The 24,207-nt window shown below is 42.4% G+C and overlaps 1 protein-coding gene across 1 annotated transcript in view; it reads left to right on the top strand.

Annotated features, from left to right (window-relative positions):
- FER1L6 (fer-1 like family member 6) overlaps positions 1-19,103 on the top strand; it is a 139,479-nt gene extending 120,376 nt beyond the window's left edge. The window contains 3 exon segments of the mRNA XM_007943427.1: positions 763-926; positions 15,675-15,775; positions 18,920-19,103. Of these exon segments, the coding sequence (XP_007941618.1) occupies positions 763-926; positions 15,675-15,775; positions 18,920-19,103 (449 nt within the window).
- The last annotated feature ends 5,104 nt before the right edge of the window (positions 19,104-24,207 follow it).

Below are 24,207 nucleotides of genomic sequence, written 5' to 3'. Positions count from 1 at the left end.
GACAGTGCCTAGCAGTGGTGGCCCCTGCGCTGAGGCTTCAGGCTTAAGTTCTGTGTCTCTGCTCTTGTCTTCTACCCACTACCACCACGATTTTATACACCCAATCCTCACTTATTGACATGGTTGGGTTCCAAAGACCAGGTCATATGTGAAAATTGGCATCATGCAAAAATGCAGGATGACCACATAGATCACAAAATGGAGGATAACTACATCAGTACAGAACTGCCAAATTACATTATTACATAACTGCCAAACCACTAAGAATCGTGGCCCAGCCAGGGTGACACATAACCTCAACCATCACAGCCAATGTTACTCTTGCCTCACACCTAGGCATTCATTACTGCCAAATGTACGTTGTTAATGTGAAAAAATAGCTGGATAGTAGTTTTTTTTCACTATGGTTATAAATGTGAAATGTAAGATAATGAGATAATGAATAAATGAGAAATAGGTATACTTTGAGGGCCCCAAATGTGTCTCAATCATGTTTGTACTCATGGTTGTGGTCCAGTATGATGCTGATTGAATGATGAGTGAATAAGTGAGTGAGTGAGTAGATGTGTGGGTGGATAGTTGAGTGAGTGGGTGGCATGAGTGAGTGAGTGGGTAGGTGGTGGATAGGTGAATGAGTGAGTAGGTGAGTGGGTAGATGGGTGAGTGAGTGAATGAATGAGAGGTGAAGGGGTGAGTGAGTGCATGGGGAGGGCAATCCATTTTCACAGCTTTTCTATAGCTGTTATGGGCATCTCTTCACAGGTTCCCTAGAAATGAACCTCAATAATTTCCCTCGAGCAGCCAAGTCTGCCAAAGCCTGCGATCTCAGCAAGTTTGAAAACGCAAGTGAGGACAGCAAGATCTCCATATTCCAACAAAAGCGTGTGCGGGGCTGGTGGCCTTTTGCTAAAAGCAAAGAACTCACAGTAAGTGGCAGCCTGGAGGAGGTGGGGTGGGGGCAGACAGGGGCCACTGTGCTCCTTAAATGAGTCATTTTGTGATGTCAAGCCAAAAGCCTTGAAGTGACACGGAGCCCTTCAAGGCAAAAGTTCTGCTGAGAAACAAGCATTTTTAAAACTTTATAAATGCATTAAGCCTTCCATTTTTCAGCATACTTAATTAAATAGTTCTCTGGGTTGGGGTGGTTATTTATTCTCTTGGCTTAAACTTAGGCCCCTGGCATTAATCTTTTCCAACATTTCTTGAAATTTTGCACAGAATCCTGACTGATGTGTAATTTCAATGTAACTCCCTCAGCTCTTGACCTTAAATACAAGACTCAATTTCAAAACTGATGCATCATTTAAAAGCTTCCTCCAGAGGGTGATGGCAGGATGAGCCATTGCCGGCTTGGTCTGTACAGTGTGGCCTGTGCTGTAGGAGTGTCTACCTTTTCACAAGCATTGGGAAGGTTTCTTCCAACCTCCTCATGACTCTTCTATAAGGGACAAAGAGTGGTTTACATGATTGGTGGCATCATGCCTAAGGCATTTGACTGCCAACCAGAAGGCTGATGGTTCAAACCCACTAGCCACTCCTTGGAAGGAAGATTCGGCAATCTACTTCCATAGTGATACCACCTCGGAAACCCAAGGAGAGGTTGCTATGAGTCAGATCTGACTGGACAGCAGTGGGTGGGTGGTGGTAGAGGCTGATAAAAGGGTCTAAGACTGCATCTCAACTCAACTCAACTCACTGCCTTGGAGTCAATTTTGAATCATAGTGGCACTCATTAGGCTTCTAAGGCTGTAAATCTCGCCAGAAGCAGAGTGCCTTGTCTTTCTTCCGCAGAGCAGAGCATCAATGTGCTCTTTCCTCTGCGGCTGACCTCCCCCTAGGCAAGTGCATTCTCCTCTATGCTCTGAGTGCCGTGTGGCAGGCACACCTGGCTTTGGTCCCTGGGTGGCCAATCTGGACCCAGTCGCTGTGGAATCAATTCTGACTCATGGAGACCCCTGTGCGTCAGAATAGAGCTGTGATCCGTAGGGTCCATGGTGATTTTTTTGGAAGTAGCTCACCAGGCCTTTCTTCTAGGAGACTTTTAGTGGATATGAGCCACCAACTTTTCTGAGCACATTAACTGTTTGCAGCACCCAGGATTCCAAAAAACAGTTGCCTTCTAGTCAACTCTGACTCATGGCGACTCTATGTGTGTTCAGGATAGAACTGTTGCTGTGTGCCAGTGAATTGAGTCCAACTCATAATGAACCTATAGGACAGAGTAGAACTATCCCCATAGGGTTTCCTAGGCTATGATCTTCATGGGAGCAGATCACCAGGTCTTTTGTCCCTTGGAACCACTGGTGGGTTCATATCTCTGACTCTTTGGTTAGCAGCCGAGCACTTACCCGTTGCACCACCAGAGCTCCTTAGAGTAGAACTAGTGACCCACTTATCCCTCTCCCTGCTCTAGGGCCTCAGGGGTCCAAGGCAAAGGATTCCCTTTATCCCTAGCTGGGTATGTGGCAGCCGCTGCCCCAACGATAGGGTATCTAATTTTATTATCTTACCTGGGATATTTTCTCTTCTCCTCCATTCTCAACTAAATCTCTGGTGAGACTGGGTAGAGAGACTGAGGTTCCAGGCAGCTCATTTCTTCCTGGTCCCAAGCACTTCCTGAGGGCTTGCTAGAGGCCAGCCTTTGTGCTAGTCCCTGAGCTTCAGTGTTTAGCACATAACAGATACTCATTGCTGCAAGGCCTCGACCACCAACAAGCTCAGAGCCCAGCCAGAGGAAAAATGTGTCAATATTTAATTGAAGTGTAAATAACACTTCATGCTTCCATAGCTCTTGTCACACTGATATATAATTGTCCATGGATGTCACAGCTCTTCTGCTGTGAGCAACCTGAAGTCAAAAGGTGTGTTTTCTCTTTCCGTTTCCTCTCTAAATTTTTAGTGTCTTCCATGATGCCTGGCACATTTTGTTGTTGATCTTTGAGTCATTTCCAACTTATGTTGTTGTTATGTGCCATCAAGTAGGACCCAACTCATAGCAACCCCTCCTTGGGTTTCCAAGACAGTATCAATACAGAAGTAGATTGCCCAACCTTCCTTCCAAGGAGTGGCTGGTAGGTTTGAACCGCCAGCCTTCTGCTTAGCAGTCAAGTGCCTTAGGCACTATGCTACCAGAGCTCCTTATGGTAACCTTATATATAACCAAATAAGATGCTACCCAGTCCCACCCATCCTCACAGTCTTTGGTGTACTTGAGCCCAGTGTTGTAGCTGCCATGTCCATCCATGTCATGAAGGGTTTTCCTAATTTTCATTGACTCTCCACTTTACCAAACATGACATCCTTCTCTATCGATTGGTCTTTCCTGGGAACACATCCAAGGTGAGCAAGGTGAAGTCTCACTATTCTTGCTTCTAAAGAACATTACTGTACATCCTCCAAGGTTGTTTTTTTTTTTTTCATTGTTCTGGCACATAGTAGATACTTAATATTTATTGAATGAATAAATAAATTCAATTAAGACATTGACCCTACCATGAAAATGCTTGTCTGTTTTCCTTCTCTGTGTATTCCATGTATTGAAGACATAGGAGTGCTAAGTAAATATTCTTGAATGAATGAGCACATTAGCACACATTGATTTATAAGACTGTCACCTTATTCCTGGGTGGTGCCAACAGTTAACATGGTTGGCTGGAAACCATAAGGTTTGACGTTTGAGTCCACTCAGATGTGCCTTGAAAGAAAGGCCTGGTGATCTACTTCTGAAAAGCCATCCATCAATGACCCTGTGGAATATAGTCCTACCCTGACCCACTGTGCCCTACATCACCAGAGCCTGAGGGTGTCAGGGTATTGTAGTGATTGGAATGCATGTTTCATTTTTGCAATGGCTGGGCCCTAAGGGAAACATTTATCTGGGAAATTTACTTTCCAGTTTGATTGACTTGATGCAAATTCTCTGTCCTTGGGCTTTGAAGAGTCCATTAGAGGCCTGTCTGTCTTGGGTCCCTTGGGGGAAAGCCTAGCAGGGTTGTCCAGGCAAGACTGCCTCTTACATTTCTGTCATAAGAGAGGAGCCTCTTCATGAGTGCATTCACGTCTTGAATAATTCAGGATCCCACCAACGGCTTCTGTGCACCAAAACAGTGCATGTTGGGATTGAAAGCTTTCTGATGCCCTCTGGAGAGGGATGGATAATAGGAAGCTGGAAGACAGTCCACAATGGCCCAAGAGTTTAACAGTGGGTTCAGGCAGATGGGAGCTCAAAGCCAGCTCCATTACCGGCCAGCTATGTGACCTTGGGTAACACATTTTACCTCCCTGAGCCTCAGTTTCTTACCTGTGAAATAGGGAAAATAAAAACCTGCCCGACATGGAGCTGGATGACCCGCAGTAACACAGAGTGTGACGGAAATCCTTTCCATGCCCTCCACTCCCTGGAGCAACTCCTGTCTCCGAGTCTAACTCCCCACATCTCTAAAATGGTGGGTTGCCCTCCGCCTCCAAGGTGCCATTTTTCATCACATTGTCTAATGCCATCTCTGCCTGGACTGCCTTTTGAAGCCAGGTCGGAATGTCACTGTCCTCTTGTATTAGTCACCAGCAAGCCAGAAGAGATTTGTTTACAGAACTGCTACCTGCTGGGTTTATTTTTAAGGCTGCTTATCTGTACTCTCAAGCAGTGTCAAGTAGACATTGGGATGACAAGGCTTCCATTGTGCAAGGTGGCTTCTTCCCTCATAGTCAGCGAGAAACAGCTCCAGTGAGACTGCCTAGGAATGAGAACCCTGGGGAAAGGAAAGAGGATTTGTATGGAACATGTTCTGGGAGAAACACCTTGCAGGATACGATGCATTTTATATTTCTTAACCCACCAGCCAGGAGCTCTGGTAGTGTAGTGCCTGAGGCATTTGACTGCTAACCAAAGGCTGGTGGTTCAAACCCACCAGCCACTCCCCAGAAGGAAGGTTGGGCAATCCACTTCCGGAGTGATACCACCTCGGAAATCCAAGGAAGGGTCGCTGTGAGTTGGATCCGACTGGACAGCAGCACATTGTGTTTTGTTTTAGTTTATCCCAATGAGTTGTACCCCTAAGAGCAACCCTCCAGGGACATCACCGCTTTAGGAGATGGGAATCCGGAAGGTTCTTTTACAGGTTAATCCCTCAAATTGACAGTGCAGACAAGTCCCAGGGGCATCAACGCCTGACACCGAAAACTAAAAGAGAGGGTTCTGTGCTTCTAGCTTAGTGTGAAAAACAGTTGTCAGCCTCTGCTATGGCCACACACCTAGAGGCTGGGCAGGAAGGATTCAGCAATGATTAAGACAGAGTGCTGGCATCCTGAAGCCTGAAGTTTAGGCTGGTAGACAGGCACACAGTTTAAATAGCGGCAAATTCACATTCTCTAGTAGCAGAAGGAACAGGGATTATATTTAACATTATGTTTAAGATAAAAGTGTATGTCATGCTTTTGATGGAAATTTGCAAAACAGGAGACCGCAGAGAGGAAGAAACACCAGCCACACGCACAGCACCCAAAGCAACTAGCGTTACTGTTTCCGCTGTTCCCAATATTTTTTCTATGTACAGATTTTGGCTAATGTTACACTATAGTGATCATTTTATATTTAAATATTATCTTTATTCTGTTTCACTCAGTGTTATAATTAGCATTTCCCTACATTATATTATTACTATTGACTCTTCATATTCTCAAAACAGAATGCCAGAGTTTAATCATTATATTTTTCCACATCCTTGTTTATTTAAAATATTTAAGCAGACAGAAAAGCATACACTAGATTCAGCACTTGCTTGTATTTATCTTATATATGTGTTTGAATGTATGGATGTATATGTATATGTAGGAATGAGTGCTTATGTGTATATGTGTATCTGTTGTGTTTTTATGTGTGTGTGTTGTGTATATATATGTGTATATGTTGTGTGTATATATGTGTGTGTATTGTGTGTATACATGTGTGTATTGTGTGTATATATGTGCATGTGTTGTGTGTATTGTGTATATGTGTGTATGTGTTGTGTGCATATTGTGTGTATATATGTGTGTGTATATTGTGTATATGTGTGTGTATTGTGTGTATATGTGTGTGTATTTTATGTATATATGTGTATGTGTTGTGTGTATATGCATGTGTATTGTGTGTATATATGTGTATGTGTTGTGTGTGTATGTGTTGTGTGTATATGTGTGTGTTGTGTGCATATGTATGTGTGTATATATGCTATCTATTTCTGTCTTTCTCTCTCTCTCACCTTGGCTGTACCTTTTAAGAGTAAGTTGTCGACATCCAACACTTTACCCTAAACATTGAGCATGCGTCTCCTAACATGGATATTGCCCTACATGACCACAAGGCCATCATCACATATAAGCAAGTTAATAATGATTGACTAACATAATCCAATCGTTGTTGTTGTTGTTATGTGCCATCAAGTCAGTCCCAACTCCTAACAACCCCTCTTTGGGTTGCCGAGGTGGTATCACTACGGAAGTAGATTGCCCAACCTTCCTTCCAAGGAGTGGCTGGTGGGTTTGAACCGCCAACCTTCTGGTTAGCAGTCAAGTGTCTTAGGCACTACGCTACCAGAGCTCCACATAATCCAATATTCACACTATATTCATTTCTCCATCTAAAAAAAGAAAAAACTGTTGTCTCCAAGTTTTTTCTTTTTTCAAAAGAGGATGTAATCAGGGATCACATGTGGGTTTTGATGATTCTATCTCGTTTACCATATTTACCTATTTTGTTTTAGAATAATCCTTCACCATTTTTTTTGCCCTTGACATTGACTTTCAGATAAGACCAGGACCATTTGTCTGGTTGCTTCCTCATGACGTTCCTATCTTATACCTCCATTCCCTCTACTTCCTACAGACTGAAAGTTAGGTACAAACAGCTTTCTCAGGTTAAACATCTGGGACAACACTTCACATGTAATACTGTTTACCTGCTATTCAATCATGTCAGGAGGCACACTGTCAGATGGGCCCACTCTTCGTGATGCTGTCCTCTCACTTGATAACATTGGTGGCCACGGTTCTCTTCACTATGAAAATACACATTTCCCTTTGCAATTAGCAAGGAACCTATGGGGTAACATTTTGGCGGTGTGGAAAATTCCTGTTCTGCCTCCTCCTTTCACCCAATGGTTTTAGACACCACCTCTTGAAAGGAGTCCTGATGGCACTCAGTTGCTAACTGAAAGGTTGGCAGTTCGAATCCACCAGCCACTGTGTAGGAAAAAGATTCCATAAAGATTAGAGCCTTGACTTCACAGCACTGGGTTGGGTTTGGATGAACTTGATTAATTCTTTTATTGAGGGTTGTAAAGTTATTTTGCTAATCCCATCTTCCTCTCTCCCTTCCATTTCTCCATCAAATTCAATCTTTCTATGTTAATTAGTTGATGAACTTTCTTTGATCAACTAGAAATACAACCTCCCCCTCAAGAGCCATGACAAATGCTTAATTCTCTCCATTAACTACTAACTTTCAAAGTAAAAATCAGTGGAGTAGTCACTTCCAAGACAGCAAATGAGATTTTCGCCCCCTTGGTTGTTGTTTGTATCACTGTGAACTCCTGGGCTTTAAAAAATATATTTCCTAGTTCTGTCCCCTGAAAAGACCTAGAAGCAATGTCACCGCAGTCTAAATAATCCCCCTAAGCACCTGGATTCTGGCTTTGAAACACTATTTCCTGTTCAAAGAAAGCAAGGGTCTTCAGAGAAGTGGCTGACCCCAGGTCAGGATACGTGCTGCCCCTGAGACCATTCTGACTCATAGCACAGAGTAGAACTGCCTCATATGCTGTATAGAAGATGACTTTCACAACTTTTTCATGTGGAGTGGCTGGTAGATTTGAACTGCCAACTTTTCAGCTAGCAGCTGAGTGCTTTAGCTGCTATGCTACCAAATTCTGCCTTAGTTATCTAGTGCTGCTACAACAGAAATACCATAAATGGGTGGCTTTAACAAACAAATTTATTTTTTTTGTAATTTAGGGACTAGAAGTCCAAATTCAGGGTGCCGGCTCTCGGGGAAGGCTTTCTATCTCTGTCAGCTTTGAGGAAGGTCCTTGAGCTTCCGCTCCTGGGTGGTCTTCATATGGCTTGGCGTCTCTCTTCCCTCATCTCTGCTTATTCACTTGTTTGTTTAATCTCTTTTATATCTCAGAAAAGATTGACTCAAGACACACCTACATTAATCCTGTCTCTTTAACATAAAAAAGACAACCCATTTCCAAACGTGATTGTAACCACAGGTATAAACCCCACTTCCTCGAGTCCTATCCGACTCATAGTGACCCCTCCTTGGGTTTCCGAGGTGTTATCACTATGAAAGTAGATTGCCCAAACTTCCTTCCAAGGAGTGGCTGGTGGGTTTGAACCGCCAGCCTTCTGGTTAGCAGTCAGATGCCTTAGGCACTCTGAGAGATTAGGATTTACAGCATGCATTCCCAGCATGCATTCCTACCATCAATATATGAACAATAAGAAGCCATATTTTGGGGAAACACAATTCAATTCATAATGTTCTACTCTTTGGCCCCCCAAATTCATGTCTTTTGTACATGCAAAACACATTCACCCCATCATATTATCCCAAAAGCCTTAAGTCAACTCCAACTCCAAAATCTCATCTTCTGAAGCATCCAACTAAAATTCAGGTGAGACTTTAGGCATATTCCACTCTGGGGTCAAATTCCTCCTCATCTGGGTACCTGTGAAATCTAGAATGCAGGTTATCAGCTTCCAAAGTGCATTGGTGGAACAGGCACAAGATGGACATTTCTATCACAAATGGGAGGAGTCAGAAGGAAAGGAGGGATAACAGGCACCGAGCAAGTCCAAAACCCAGCAGAACAATTGACGTTAGCTTCCAGAGCTTGAAAATAATCCTCTGTTCTGAGGCCATCTGAGCAATGCCCCACCCTCCAGACTCTGGGTGTTAGCCACACTGTGTGGATTCTGGGTAGAGGCCCTTCAGCCCTGGGCATCAGCTCTGCCTTCCAGGCCCTCTGGGTAGGCAACTCTGCTCCCTCGGCTTTAGTGGCCCCATTCTCCTAGTGCAGCTGAGTGGCAGTCCCCCCTCAGCCTGGCAGGCCCCATGCTTTTGCCCTTGGAGCATGACAGTACTGCCTCTCAGGTTTGGGCAGGTCCCATCCTCCTGGCGCTCATAAGTGGCAGCCTCACACTCCAGAGCTGAGCTGGTGAAGACCTGACTCTTTAACCCTAGAAGGTCATGATAGTACCCTTTGAACCCAGTGCAGCCCTCTTCCCAAGCTCCTTCCAACAGTTGTGCTGATCTCTGAGGTGCTCCAGGAATGCCCCTTTTCTTTTCTTGGAGGACAGCAGAGTCGCTCCTTTGACCTGTTTCCTGCCTGTAGAATTCCAAAGGGCAGATAGTGTTCTTTCCTTTCATTCTTTCTCCGTCCCCTTCAGTCTAAACTAACGGGTTTTCTGCTGTGGTAGTTGGCGAGATCCATCAGTCACAGACTTCATCTCTTTTAAAAAAGATTGTGTATCCAAGTCCTTGGTGAACATTCTAGGACACATGTGTTCAGTGTGAACAACATACTTTTCCAAATTTTTGCTTCCATTTTGCACAGCTCATTTATAAGTCCATTATTTTTCCTCTTGTATTTTACTATAAGCACAAAGAGAAACCCTATGGCCCCTTTAAGATCTTGCTTAGAAATTTCCCCAGCCAAATATCCAAGTTCATCACTTACAAGTTCTATCTTCCACCAAACGTTTGAACATAGTTCAGACAAGTTCTTTGCCACTGCATAAAAAGCACCCTTCTTCCATTGTCCACTCACGCAGTCATCATTTTCTCTTAAAGTCTTACAAGAAACATAGCTAGCATCCACATTTCTAACAACACAGACCAAGAGGCAGTAGTTTAAATAGAATGAGGGGATACTGTGTGGTTTAAAATTTAAAAAGTGTGTATCAAGATTGTATCCTTTCATCATATTTATGCAACCTTATACCAAAACCGAACTCACTGCCATCAAGTCAATTCCAATTCACAGTGACCCCCATTGAGTTTCTGAGGCAGTAAATCTTTATAGTAGTAGATTGCCCCATCTTCCTTCCACAGAGTGGCTGGTGGGTTTGAACTGCCAGCTTTCTGGTTAGCGGTCAAATGCTGAGCAAATAATTTGAGAAACTGGACTATATGAAGAAGAACACTTCATCCTGGAATCAGGATTGGAGGAAGACTCATTAAACACCTACAATGTGTAGATGATACAAACTTGCTTGCTGGTGACAGAGGACTTGAAACACTTACTGATAAAAGTCAAAGACTACAGCCTTCAGCATGGATTACACTTCAACATAAAGAAAACAAAAAGCCTCACAACTGGACCAATAAGCAAAATCATGATAAACACAGAAAATTTTGAAGTTATCAAGGATTTCATTTTACTTGGCTCCACAATCAATGCCCATGAAATCAGCAGTCAAGAAATTAAATGACGTATTGGGTAAAGGTGCTGCAAAAGACCTCTTTAAAGTATTAAAAAGCAAAGATGTCACTTTGAGGATTAAGGTGCACCAGACCCAAGCCATGGTATTTTCAATTGCCTCATGTATATATGTGAGGACCTCTGGTGGTGTAGTGCCTAAGGCACCTGACTGCTAACCAGAAGGCTGGCGGTTCAAATCTATCCTCCACTCCTGAGAAGGAAGATGGGGCAATCTGCTTCCGTAGTGACACCTCTTGGAAACCCAAGGAGGGACTGCTATGAGTCGGATCTGACTTGATGGTGTGAGTTTGGTCTTTTTTTTTTTTTTTTTGGTCACATATATGTGGAAGCTGGACAATGAATAAGAAAGGCCAAAGAAGAATTGATGCCTTTGAATTATGACGTTGGTGAAGAATACTCAATATACCTTGGACAAACAAAGAAGAACGAACAAATCTGTCCTGGAGGAGGTACAGCTGGAACGCTCCACAGAAGCGAGGGTGGTGAGGCATCATCTCACGTACTTTGGACCTGTGACCAGGAGGGCCCCGTCCCTGGAGAAGGGTCATGCTTGGTGAAGCAGAGGGTCAGTGAGAAAGAGGAAGACCCTCAGTGAGATGGACGGACATGGTAGCAGTTACCATGGGCTCTGACACAGCAAAAATCATAAGGACAATGCAGGACCAGGCAGCCTTGCACATAGAGTTGGTTTTCCTGTGCGTGTGTGTGGGAAATACAGATAGACAGATAACAAAACATTTGTCGAGTCAACAGCGTTTTCTTGTATAACTCAGAGACACTGATTGCACTCATCATATTGTGCAGGTATGATCCTTTTTTCTAACTATGAAGTCCAGAAACTCAGTGTCCCCTAAGCAATGACTCTCCCTTTCTCCCCTCCCTCCCACCCTGCTGCCTGCTAGTAAATTTCATCCCTATACACTTGTCTATTTCATATAGGTGGGATCGTACAGTATTTGTCTTTTTGTGACAAACTTATTTCACTCAGCATAGTCCATGACCTTTCCTTATTTTTTTCCACCCACAGATGTCATTAGGTTAATAGATAGTCTCTGAAACCCTTGACTTTTTTTTTCCTAGCTTTGATTTAAAATTATACTTGAAGGATATTATTAGCTTAAAATCTCCACTTGGTGCTAGGCTGAATATTGATGATGGAAACAGGATGTGAAATGCTCTGTGGGGAGAGATACCGGGTGAGGAGCCGGCATCTATCAGAACATGTCAGTAAGCAACGTTCCTCCTGCTGCCTCTGTGAGACCGATAAAGGCTCCGTGACCACTCAGCCAGGACATGAAGCTCAGGCAAGGCTTTTCATGATGAGAACTGATGATGCCTCCGCTAGGGCAGAATTAATTTCATGTTCTTGCCTCCCTTTTCTTTGCATCTTTCCCCCTGTGGAACTCTGAATCTGCAGAACTCCTTTGAGTTTTGGGGTATGGGCAGGAGACGTTTGCCATTAAACTACATGTTTCCATTCATGACATAGTGTTGAAGAATAACAATTATTGCTTTTTGAGGACACACATTCTATCAGGCACCAACCAAAATACTGTGTTATGTTGTTTCATTTATTCTTCAAAGCGACCTTCTGGGGTACATGCTATTGATATCCCAGGACAGTGAGACCTAAAGAGGGCAGGTAAATGACCCATGGGACCATGTCCAGTAAACGGTAGAGTCTGGTTTCAAACGCAGATCTGTCTGCACTAAATCCTATTCATTCAACTCTTATGCTATGCTATGCTATATGCTTATATTTCAGAAAAGGCACATTTATTCATTGCTAAATAAATAGCCTACTTCAAGTGTCTAAGGCATTTGACTGCTAACCAGAAGGCTGGCGGTTCAAACCTACAAACCACTCCTTGGAAGGAAGGTTAGGCCATCTACTTCCACAGTGATATCGCCTCAGAAACCCAAGGAGGGGTCTCTAGAAGTCAGATCTGACTCAACAGCAGCATGTTGTTGTTTTTGCATTCACAAAAAGGAGTCACTTGGGTGGATAAAGTAGCAGAGGAGTGGAATTTGGTGTCAGAGAACTTGGGTACAAATCCTGGTTTTACAACACAAGTTAGTAAATGTCACCAAACCTTGGTTTCCTCAACTATAAAATAAGAATAAAAACTTAGTGTATTTGTAGTGTTGTCAAAAGGCTTAAATGGAATAATACACTGGTAGTTTCTGACTTACAACAGGGTTTTGCTCCTATGACTCCATTCTAAGTTGGTTCTGACATTAAGTTGAATACCACTTTGTTTTTAGTGTTCATAGCCTGCTGTACAGCAATGTTTTGAACAGTAAAATCATAGCATTGAGCATCTTTAAGGGAATGTCTGAGAATGAAACATCAGCAAATTACACACTGCAACACTGATGTTGTTATTGTTATGTGCCGTCGAGTTGGACTTGACTCGTAGTGACCCCTCCTTGGGTTTCTGAGGCAATATCACTATGGAAGTAGATTGCCCCATCTTCCTTCCAAGTATATACAATTAACAATAAGATGGGTACAAAAACCAAATCCAAACTCACTGCCATCCATTAGGACCCAACTCATAGTGATCCCTCCTTGGGTTTCCAAGGCAGTATCACTACGGAAGTAGATTGCCCAACCTTCCTTCCAAGGAGTGGCTGGTGGGTTTGAACCGCCAGCCTTCTGGTTAGTAGTCACATGCCTTAGGAACTATGCCACCAGAGCTCCCAAGATGTACACACACACACACACACACACACACAGCTGTATGTGGGGTTGTAAAATAGTTTTTCTAACCCTCCCTCTTCTCTCCCTCTTTCTTCCCCTTTTTTCCTTCTCCTCCTTCTCTCCTCCCTTCCTTCTGTCCCATCCATCTTGTTCTATCAATGTCTCTTCATTGGTTAGTTGGCATTGCTCTATTAAGATTTCCTTTACCTAGAAATAACTTACAACCCTCTCAGAAAAGCCATGATAAGGACTTAATTCTCTTCCTTAACTACCAATTTTCAGAATAAAAATTGGTACAATAGTCACTTCCAGTGGTGGCAAATGAGATTTCCCCCCTCTCCCCTTGGTTTTGCTGTCATTGCTTGTATCACTATGATCTCATGGGTTTTTTAAACTATATTTCCTAGTTCTGTCCACTAAAAGGACAAGAAGTAAAATCACCTCAGTGCCAACAATCCCCTTAGCACATAGATCTTGGTTTTGAAATACCCTTTCCTGCTAAAAAGAAATCAGGAGTCTTTGGAGAAGTGACTGACTCCAGGGCTGGGACAGAAAATATAGTAAACTGGGGACATCTCATTGTGACAAATGGGACAACTTGAACATCCAAAGAATAACGACTGTGCTTTGGTCATAAACCCTTTTCTGAATTTTTAATTACTCCCTTGATGGAGATATCCAGAAGTAGAATCTCTAGTTGTGCAAAAACAAGAGAGGCAGGAGAGAGGGTATCCTCTACCTAGGACCTAAACTCCAGGAGCCCAAGGGTCCTGCCTCTCTTCGTCATTGTTAAATCCTCAGTGCCTAGAACAGTATGTGGCATACAGAGAGCTCTCAAAACATAATAAACGCAATGACCTTCATCTTTTGTGGGGGTTCTATATCTTCCTTCTACAATCCAAGCCCTACACCATTGCCAATAACCTTGGCATGGTGCTCTAAAGTAATGCATTACTCGCAGTTTTCAAACCAGAAGGGCTGCTGCTTGTTGAAGGGAGGAGGGATGCTAGACTAAATGGTTAATTCTAAAACAATGGGGACAATGAGAAAGAATGAAGGCGTGACATTCTGCAAGCGCAGGGCCATGCCCACCTGTGGTACCAAAAAAAAAAACCTACTGGGTCAAGTCGATTCTGACTCATAGCGACCCCCATTGGGTTTCTGAGGCAGTAAATCTTCACAAAAGTAGATTGCCCAGTCTTGCTTCCACAGAGTGGCTAGTGGGTTTCAACCGACCAACCCTCTGGTTAACAGTCAGATACTTTAGGCACTGTGCTACCAGAGGTCCTTCAACCTGTGGTACTTAAAGTTATGTGTCAACTTGGCAATTTGGGCCTGGTTTTTTGAGTGGCTGAACAGCTGGATGGAGTCATTCTCCATGATGAGACTGGTAATCAACTCCATGGTGGAATCTACTGTGAGTAGCTGCTTTAGGGAGTGGTCTGCTTCCAGTACATAAGACAAAGCTTTGAGAAAGGTCTCTGAGCTTTTTAGCACACTTGGACTCTGCATGTAGCTGAGTCTTCATTCAGCAGCCTGCCATGTTGCCTGTTGATCTTAGGACTGTTTCTGGACTTGAACTAGTGGCCTGCCATGTTGCTTGATAACCTTGGGACTATATCATTTCACTTGTCAACCTTGGGTTTGTCAGCCTCAGCAGCCAGCAGCTGCCTGAGTGAAGAGACACCTCCAGCTTCAGTGAGCCAGGAGCAAGAGGCAGAGCTGAAGCCCAAAGTCAAGGGGCCTTCACCCAGCTCCTGGAGCTGGCACTTTGAACTTGGACTTCTAGACCCCTAAACTATAAGAGGGGCGCTCTGGTAGCATAGTGGCTAAGGCACTTGACTGCTAACCAGAAGGCTGGCGGTTCAAACCCAACAGCCACTCCTTGGAAGGAGGATGAGGCAATCTACTTCCGTAGTGATAGTGCCTCGGAAACCCAGGGAGGGGTCGCTATGAGTCGGGTCCAACTCGACGGCACATAACAACAACAACAACAAACTGTAAGAGAATAAACCCCTATTTGTTAAATGCATCCCCCTGTGGTATTTTCCTGTTGGAGCAGCACAAAAGAACCCAAACACCACCAGTTTCCTCTTGAGAATCATTGGCAAAGAAAGATGATTGCTGACTCGAAAGTGTCCTGCCACTCCAGTACTTAGTCCTTTTTCTAAGTTTCTATAATTAATATTGTAGTAAATGATTTCAGACAAAATCATTCATGTGACTGAGTTATGTATGTCTGTATGTACATGTGGGCCCCTTCCTTTCACAAAAGTCAACAGTGACATCGTTTCAGGAGTTTGATTGTTCTTCACCAAAATGGCTTCTCCCAGCACTGAAAAGGCAACAGTATTTCTCATAATAGGACAGCAGGATAACCATAATGTTACCTGGTGTTCCTCAACATAATAACACTTCTCCTAGGTGGTTGGCCTTGCCTCCAAAGTTCTTTCTGACTCCAAACTAAAGCTTTCTTCTCTCTGCAGGGCAAGGTGGAAGCTGAGTTTCACCTCGTCACAGCAGAAGAAGCTGAGAAAAATCCCGTGGGAAAAGCCAGAAAGGAGCCAGAGCCACTGGCCAAACCCAAGTGAGTGACGCTGAAGTGGGAAAGGCTCTTGGTGGGCCACTTATCAGAGGGTGCGGGCATTCATCTAAAGGTCCCTCTGGGAAAAACTTCGAAGTGAGGCGGTCGATAGATGCCACCTAATCTATGTAGCTTCCTGTTTCTATAATTGAATAACATTCCAGAAACATTACAGACTATTTGCCAAATGGTGGGAGAGTTTGCCTATAATCCCACTACGTAAGACTTTATGGAGTAATTGCACATATATTCTTTTCATTCTTTTTTTCATGTGAATATAAATTTCACATGAATATTTCTCTCATTATCTAATCATGCTTACAAAATTATCTTAATATTGTTCAGTTTTACTGCAAAGTTTTGGTTTGTTGTCATAAACTCACTTCTGTTAAGTTGATTACAACTCCTAGCAACCCTGGAACTACCCACAGGGTTTCCAAGCCTGTAAATCTTTATTTATTTATTTTTTTTACTTTTAGTAAAACCGTCACTACAATCCAGTTTTAGAGCATATCCATCACCCTGAAAAAATCCCTCATGCCCCATTTGTAGTCAAATCCCATTCCCATCCCCATCCCCAGAAACTGCTGGTCTGCTTACAGTCTCTGCAGATTTGCCTTTGCCAGACATTTTATATCAATGGAATTATACAATATGAAGGCTTCTACATCTGACATCTTTCAATTACCATAGTGTTTTTTTAAGAGCTTGTTTTACATTCAACATTATGTGTACACTTAGTTTCACTCCCTGTTTACCATGTCCAACCTTGACCCAGTCTCCTCCCCTCCCTACCCTGTAACCCTCCCCCTGTACCCCTCCTATACATGCAGTCCTGTTTGTTCTGCATTTTCTCAATTTGAATGTTGGTCCTCTGGTGTCCCATGGTCTATTGCTTTAAGGGATGTATTACCATAGAATATGTGGGTGCATCATCCTGGGTCGAGTGGTCTGCATGTACATCTTGTTAACTATTGGGCTGAGAGCCAGCCCCTGGGGGTGTGTTTTATTCCAGACACAGAATGTATTCCAGGGCCATAGTATTGGGGGTCTCACCAGATTTCATCTGACCAGTAATTCTGGTCATTATTGAGTTTTTGGATTTTGTTCCACGTTTTCTCTCCCACTCTATCCAGGATCTCCAGATTTGATCCTTTCCTGAGTGGTTGGCATTGGTAGCCAGGCACCATCTAGTTCCTCTGGTCTCAAAGGCCATCGTGTCCTATGGCTGATTGCTTCCAAATGCCCCTTTTTTTTCCCACACTCTTCTTTGCTTCCAATGCTAGGAGACCATTAGCTGCATCTTAGATGGCACTTGAAAGCTTTTAAGACCCCAGTCACTACTCACCAATGTAGGATGTGGAGCAAAGCTTTTATGTATTTTTGTGCCAATTGAGTCTGGTGCCCCCCAGTACTATGGTCCTGAGATGGTAGATCTATTGGATCTCTCTCCCACAGTGTCTGGTTGTCTGTGAGGGACCACTCTGTGTCTGTCTTCTATTGTCTCTGCAAGGACTGCAGGTATTTTGTATCACTGGCATCTGTGCAAGATTAGCCTCAGCTGAATCTCTCCTGGGTCTAGAGTATACTCCTGTTCACTGACCCCCATCTGATCCTTTCAGGTGTTTATGTGTTTATCTGTAGCCTGGTGTTTGGTGTTAACGGCAATGAAGTATTGTGGACACATTGGTTGGTATTAGAATCTGTAAATCTTTACAGAAGCTGATTGCCACATCTTTCTTCCACAGAGTGGCTGGTGGGATCAAACCTCTGACCTATCGGTTAGCAGCCTAGCACTTCAGCAACTGTGCCACTAGGGCTCCTATTTTGTTGCCATAATAGTCATAATTAGAATTTTTAATGGCTGTGGAATATTTCATAGACTCAGTGCCCACCCCCCACCAGTTGAAAATTCAATCTACTTCTTTTATCCATTATTATTATATGATGACCACATCTTCCTTTTTTAAACTAATTACTTTAAAATAAATTCCCAGAAATAGAATTATTCAAAGGGAGAGTTACCCTATTCAATTAAATCTATGTTATATATTGATTAAAATAGATAATTAGGTGAATAGATAGATATGAAATATGTACACAAAATGACTCATTCAATTGTATTTGTCCTCTCCTCTCCTAGACCCCAAATGTCTCAAGATGAGAGTTTTGTCTCTGTACCTATATTTCATCTATCATGGTGTTAGGAACATAATGGATGCTTAATTATTCATTAATTCATAATTGTTTATTAAGCTCCTACCATATGTACCTAGCACTAAAAAAGATACTTTAAAGAATGCAGAAAACAAAAGGTCTACCCTACATATAAAAATAACAATCTCCAAACCAAACTCATTGCCATTGAGTTGGATCCAACTCACAGCAACCCATCCTTGGGTTTCCGAGGCAGTATCACTATGGAAGTAGATTGCCCAACCTTCCTTCCAAGGTGTGGCTGGTGCGTTTGAACTACCAGCCTTCTGGTTAGCAGTCAAATGCCTTAGGCACTACACCACCAGAGCTCCCAAAAATAGCACAGAGACTCATAAAATAGTTAACAGAGTCTAAGGAGCTCTGGTAGCATAGTGCCTAAGGTACTTGACTGCTAACCAGAAGGCTGGCAGTTCAAACCCACCAGCCACTCCTTGAAGGAAGGTTAGGCAATCTACTTCTGTAGTGACACTGCCTCAGAAACCCAAGGAGGGGTCGCTATGAGTTAGGGCCAACTCGACAGCATACAACAACAACAACAGAAGACAAATAAGTTAGGTTCCAAGAGTTAGTAAGTGAGGTGATAGGTGAGATAGGAATTCAGAGTGAGGGAATCATTACAAACTGGGTGGTAAAACTTCGTGGAAAAGGTGGGACTTGAGCAGTCAGAGCTGGATCCACAGCAGGATGTCAGGTCTCTGTCTGGCTTCTAACTAGGCTCTTATCCTCCTCCAGACCAACCCTGAAAACAATATAGGCATCATTATTGTCCACAACATGGGACTGTTCTGCTTCAGGAACATGGTCTTCTTCCTTCATTCCTAGGCCTCGCCTCTGGGTCCCCCCAAAGCGAGAGCCAGAAATACTCCTCTCTGGTCTTGAGAATCCTGACTGTTGGGTTTCCTGACTGGTTTTCTCCCGCTTCCCCCTCAGCCGCCCAGACACCTCCTTCTCCTGGTTTGTGAGCCCCTTCAAGTGCCTGTACCACCTCATCTGGAAGAACTACAAAAAGTATATTATCATCGGCTTCATCTTGATCATCCTCATCATCTTCCTGGTCCTCTTCATCTATACTTTGCCAGGAGCCATCAGCCGCAGGATTGTTGTGGGGTCATAAAGGATTGGAGAGGACCCCAAACTCCCTTTTCACTAATCCTTTCTTCTTCCTCACCTGCAAACATCTAGAAGCATGTCCCGGATGCATGCACTGCACTGGGCCTAAGGGGATCGTATCAAAGGGCCTGGGACTGGTCCTTGTGTCTAAGAACAGATCAGCTCTTCTTGGAGGAGATGAGAAGCAGCATTCCCTCCCTACCCCCACCCCTGACACCACATTTCAAATTTGAAAGCCTTAAGTCACGTTTTTGCCCATAGGCAGCATGAAATAAAAACTCCTTCCCCTCAAGATAATCAAAGGTGACCTCAAGTCGACTTAGATCATTTTTTCTTTATGTAATAGGCTTTACTCTGAGAAGTTTGAGTCTGAGATTTTATTAGAAATACTTTTTGTAAAATTTTATGGCAAATAGACTGAAGACATTTTAGCAAATTGCTAGAGATTTAACGTGCCCCACATCTTGACCTTGTTTAATCTTCACAGTTTACAGAATGAATGCTCTTATCCAGGCTGGGAAAGTGCTTGAAGCAAACTTCATATAAGTCACTGAAAATACCTCATTGCTGAAATTCCCATCTACAGAGATAACATATTAGTGGTTTTCTACCAAACTCAATGTTTGTTGACCATTTAATGTGGTTATGTGCCGTCGAGTCGGATCTGACTCATAGTGACCCCTCCTTGGGTTTCTGAGGCAGGATCACTACAGAAGTAGACTGCCCAACCTTCCTTCCAAGGAGTGGCTGGTGGGTTTGAACCGCCAGACTTCTGGTTAGCAGTCAAGTGCCTTAGGCACTACACCACCAGAGCTCCCTAGAGCATTTCCTGGAGGCATCTGTTTTGATTTAAGCTTTACGGCAATTTTGAAGTGAGAATTTTACGATATATTGTGGGGTGTGTGAAATATCATTGTGTGAGTGTTCATTTCCATGCTACAAGTAGGAATTCTCTTTAGCCAGATACAGAGGCCCCACCAAGTACAACATTCCCACAAACCATGATATGCAGGGACAGATTACCCAGTAAGCAAGGTAAGCATGTGGTTAGGGCATCAACAAGACAGGGATACCAGTTGTCCAAGACAAAGGCCCAGTGATGCCAAACAGACAGACACAAGGAAAAGCAAGTGCTACAGTGGAAGGGAACTGTCAAGGCACTAAATGGAAGTGATACCAGGTCCAGTGCGTGAGAATGTACTGTCCAGAAATAAAGTTTCACAGGGTCACAAGAGCAACCACATGCAAGGTTGTTTAAGCTACGAGACCCCTACCGCTTGAACACTTACATTGACATCTGTCTCTTATGGTCCCCTTTTGTGTAATTGAAACTCCTTATCTCCTCAGGTCTCTTGGGAGTCTACTTAGTAATTTCTAATAAACAAGAAGTGGTTCTGAGCTGTTGAGTCTAACTCTTGCTACATTCACCCAATGTGCAATTGGATCCAACATGAGTGGCTACTACGTAAGGCTGTTGTTGTTGTTGTTGTTATGTGCTATCGGGTTGGAGTCGACTCATAGTGACCCCTCCTTGGGTTGCCAAGGCAGTATCACTACGGAAGTAGATTGCCCAACCTTCCTTCTAAGGAGTGGCTGGGGGGTTTGAATCACCAGCCTTCTGGTTAGCAGTCAAGTGCCTTAGGCATTATGCTACCAGAGCTCTGGTTATATTAACAGATAATAGGTCTCTGATCCATTTTGAGAGAGCCATCTTGTACATCCACATCTGCTTACTCAGCAATTACAGTCAGAAGGGTCAGCAGTACTCTTTGCCATGATATAAACACAAGAGATTTAACACACATCTTGTCTTGCACACATCCTGGCAAACAACCAATGGGAACTCCAGTCCCAGATGATGCACAAAAGTGAGGAACTCAAGTCAGTCAACCACTGCAATGAATTCAATCAAGTAACTTTTTAACTGTATAGCATTTCCATACAGGAGCTCTGGTGGTGGAGTGCCTAAGGCACTTGACTGCTAACCAGAAGGCTGGTGGTTCAAACCCACTAGCCACTCCCTGAAAGGAAGGTTGGGCAGTCTACTTCCCTAGTGATACTGCCTTGGAAACCCAAGGAGGGGTCGCTATGAGTCAGATCTGATTCCACAGCAGTGGTTGCATTTTGCGTTTTTTGCATTTACATACAGAGTTATGTTCTAAGTTTTGTAAACAGTAATATTTAAAACTTTGATTTTAAAATACGTTTGGCATACATGCAGACTCTCTAACACACATTTATTAGAACACTAATGAGTAATAAGGAGCTTTGGTAGCATAGTGCCTAAGGCATTTGACTGCTAACCAGAAGGCTGGTGGTTCAAACCCACCAGCCACTCCTCAGAAGGAAGATGAGGCAATCTACTTCCTTAGTGATACTGCCTCGGAAACCCAAAGAGGGGTCACTATGAGTCAGGTTTGACTTGACGGCACATAACAACAACATAACAATGAGTAATAATATAATACTAACATAGCAGATGTCCAAAATACACTACAAATATTAATATTTACCCAACATGAAAAGTTTTAATTTATACATTGAGAGTGTTTCTTTTTTATTGTCTGTTGTGCAGGACACAGTACTTGATATTGCTGTGCATATGCTAATAAACAAGGTATTAGGCTCATTAAAGGATGCAAAATTCAATATTTATCATGCAAGATACATTTCTGTTTTGCAACAATGAGTGTTTCCAAATTCATCTTCCAAGAAAGCAACAAAGAGCATTTATCAAACATTACATTTATATTTTATCAGAATACTTACACGTCTCTATGTAAGGAAATTAATTAATTCCTCCAGGAAATAAATGAACATTTGCAGAATAAAAATTATATAAATTTTATTTATTATCTATTTCCCTTCTTTCTTTTAAGAAATTGATTGATGTTGTTATGACTTGCAAAATAAACTTGTTCCTCAAGATGTGGTGCTATTGTCACATCAATTATGTACATATCTCTGATGAGTACATGTGGGAGTCAAACAATTCCACAAAGAAATCAAATGCACATCTTATAAATTTTGTACATGTTAATAACAATTATATTTTCCTCTTCATATTGGACCTATCGGGTATGACTCCAGGAGCTCAGGTGGTGTTGTGCCTCAGGAATTTGCTAACCAGAAGGCTGGCAGTTCAAACCCACCAGGCACTCCTGGGAAGGAAGGTTGGGCAATCTACTTCCGTAGTGATACCACCTCAGAAACCCAAGGAGGGGTCGCTATGAGTCGGATTCAACTCGACGGCAGTGAGTTTTATTTTTTGGTTTCTCAGGTGTAACTTCACATTCAGTTCTCTTTTATTGACCACATTAATACAGTGACATATGGGCCTGTCCTATGCAAGGCACACCCAAATGCATCTTTAGATCAAGTATACCTTTGTATTTGCATCATGCTCTGTTGGACTGCTCTGGCCCCTGTTGAGCACCAGCAATAGTTCAATGAACTGTGAAGACATAGCATCAAAGGATGGAAAAGTGCGTGTGCACATTTTTAAGTATTATTTCAAGAGGAAAAACACTTGTGAAGGGACCACCAACAAACATCTTATGACAGACCACGAATGAACTTATTTCTGACTGCCTTGTAAGTACAGTCTGCCCTCCACCATATCTGCTGTTCTGCACCCCTGGATTCAACCAACCACAGATAGAAAATAGGGGGGGAAAAAGCAATTAAGTGGTCAAAGCAATCCCTCAAAGGCTAACAGGGAGTATAAAATGCTATTTAAATGGTATTTATGTTGTATTAGATACTATAAGTAATCTAGAGATGATTAAAGTATATGGGAGGTTACATATTATATATATGCAAATACTATGCTATTTTATGTAAGTGACTTGAGCATCCACAGACTTTAGGATCCTCGAACAAATCTCTCATGAATACGGAGGGATGACTGTAATATTTTTTTTGAGTCTCTCAAACCTGAAGAACAAAATTCCATGTTCCAAATCATTTTTTTCCACTCACTGATTTTCAAATATAAATTTCTGTATTAACGTCCAAATTTGAATATAAATGTTATTTTATAAATTTTACTTGTTTTATAAATTTAATTTATTTTCAATTATTTGAATTTATTTGCTACTGTAGAACTAAATTTAAAAAGTGACATAATTTTATATCCAGGTATAATGAAACAGCAACAACTAAGTAGAGTGGAAAAACAAAAGCTCACAGAAGATAAAAAGGAAAAAAGTTGAGAATCTCGAAAGACAATTTCAAAATTAATTCTTTTTTAAAATGCAGTGAGTCAGAAAAGACTTCTTCCACTGAATGCTTGAGTTTAATGGGTGCAAAGTGTACTAATATTGCTAGTGTTGAAATTACTAATAGCAATACTTACATAACAGAATTTATTCCACATTCTGCATCTATTCCTTACTGTAGTTAAAAAGAAAGAAAGAAAAGATGTAGAAAGTGAAAGTATTTTAAAATCTGAAATTGCCTCACCTGTACCCCATAAGGGAGCTCTGGTGGCATAGTGCCTAAGGCATTTGATTGCTAATCAGAAGGCTGGCAGCATAAACCTTCCAGCCACTCCGTGGAAGGAAGACTGGGCAATCTACTACCGTAGAGATACCACCTCAGAAATCCAAGGAGGGGTCGCTATGAGTCAAATCTACTCGACAGCAGTGAGTTTGGTTTTAGTTTGGTTTGCACCCTATAAATAACAGAAATACAGATCCTGTTTTGTGGAATAATTTTTCTTCAAATGCTGTAAATTATGGGATTGAAATAGGGCCAAATGATTGTTAATACACACCATTTGAAAATTTGGGTCAAAAATTTCTGGATGGTAAACAAAGCAAGGTACTATAGCCAAAATATATTTCTAGGGTGCAAAGTTAATAGTGGAAATCATGAGAGGGAGTGACTACTGTATTTTCTATCAGTCATTTCCGTATATTGTTTTGTTTGCAAACTACTCAGCCCTAAATAATTTAATTCTCAATTTTCTATAGATAGACTTAGCAATTGGCATAACACGAATCCGATCGAAAAACATGAAAACAGTTCAATTTACAGAAATTACATTTTTGTCATTTTTAAACCAAAGACATGGTTTTGGCTTAACTCATGAACTAGAGTCACAA

Source organism: Orycteropus afer, unplaced genomic scaffold (genome assembly GCF_000298275.1).
Source record: "Orycteropus afer afer isolate SDZICR_OR568_19922 unplaced genomic scaffold, OryAfe1.0 scaffold00106, whole genome shotgun sequence".
NCBI classification, from domain to species: Eukaryota; Metazoa; Chordata; class Mammalia; order Tubulidentata; family Orycteropodidae; genus Orycteropus; species Orycteropus afer.
Note: the sequence above shows the minus strand (reverse complement) of the source record. Positions and strands in the feature narration are given on the sequence as shown.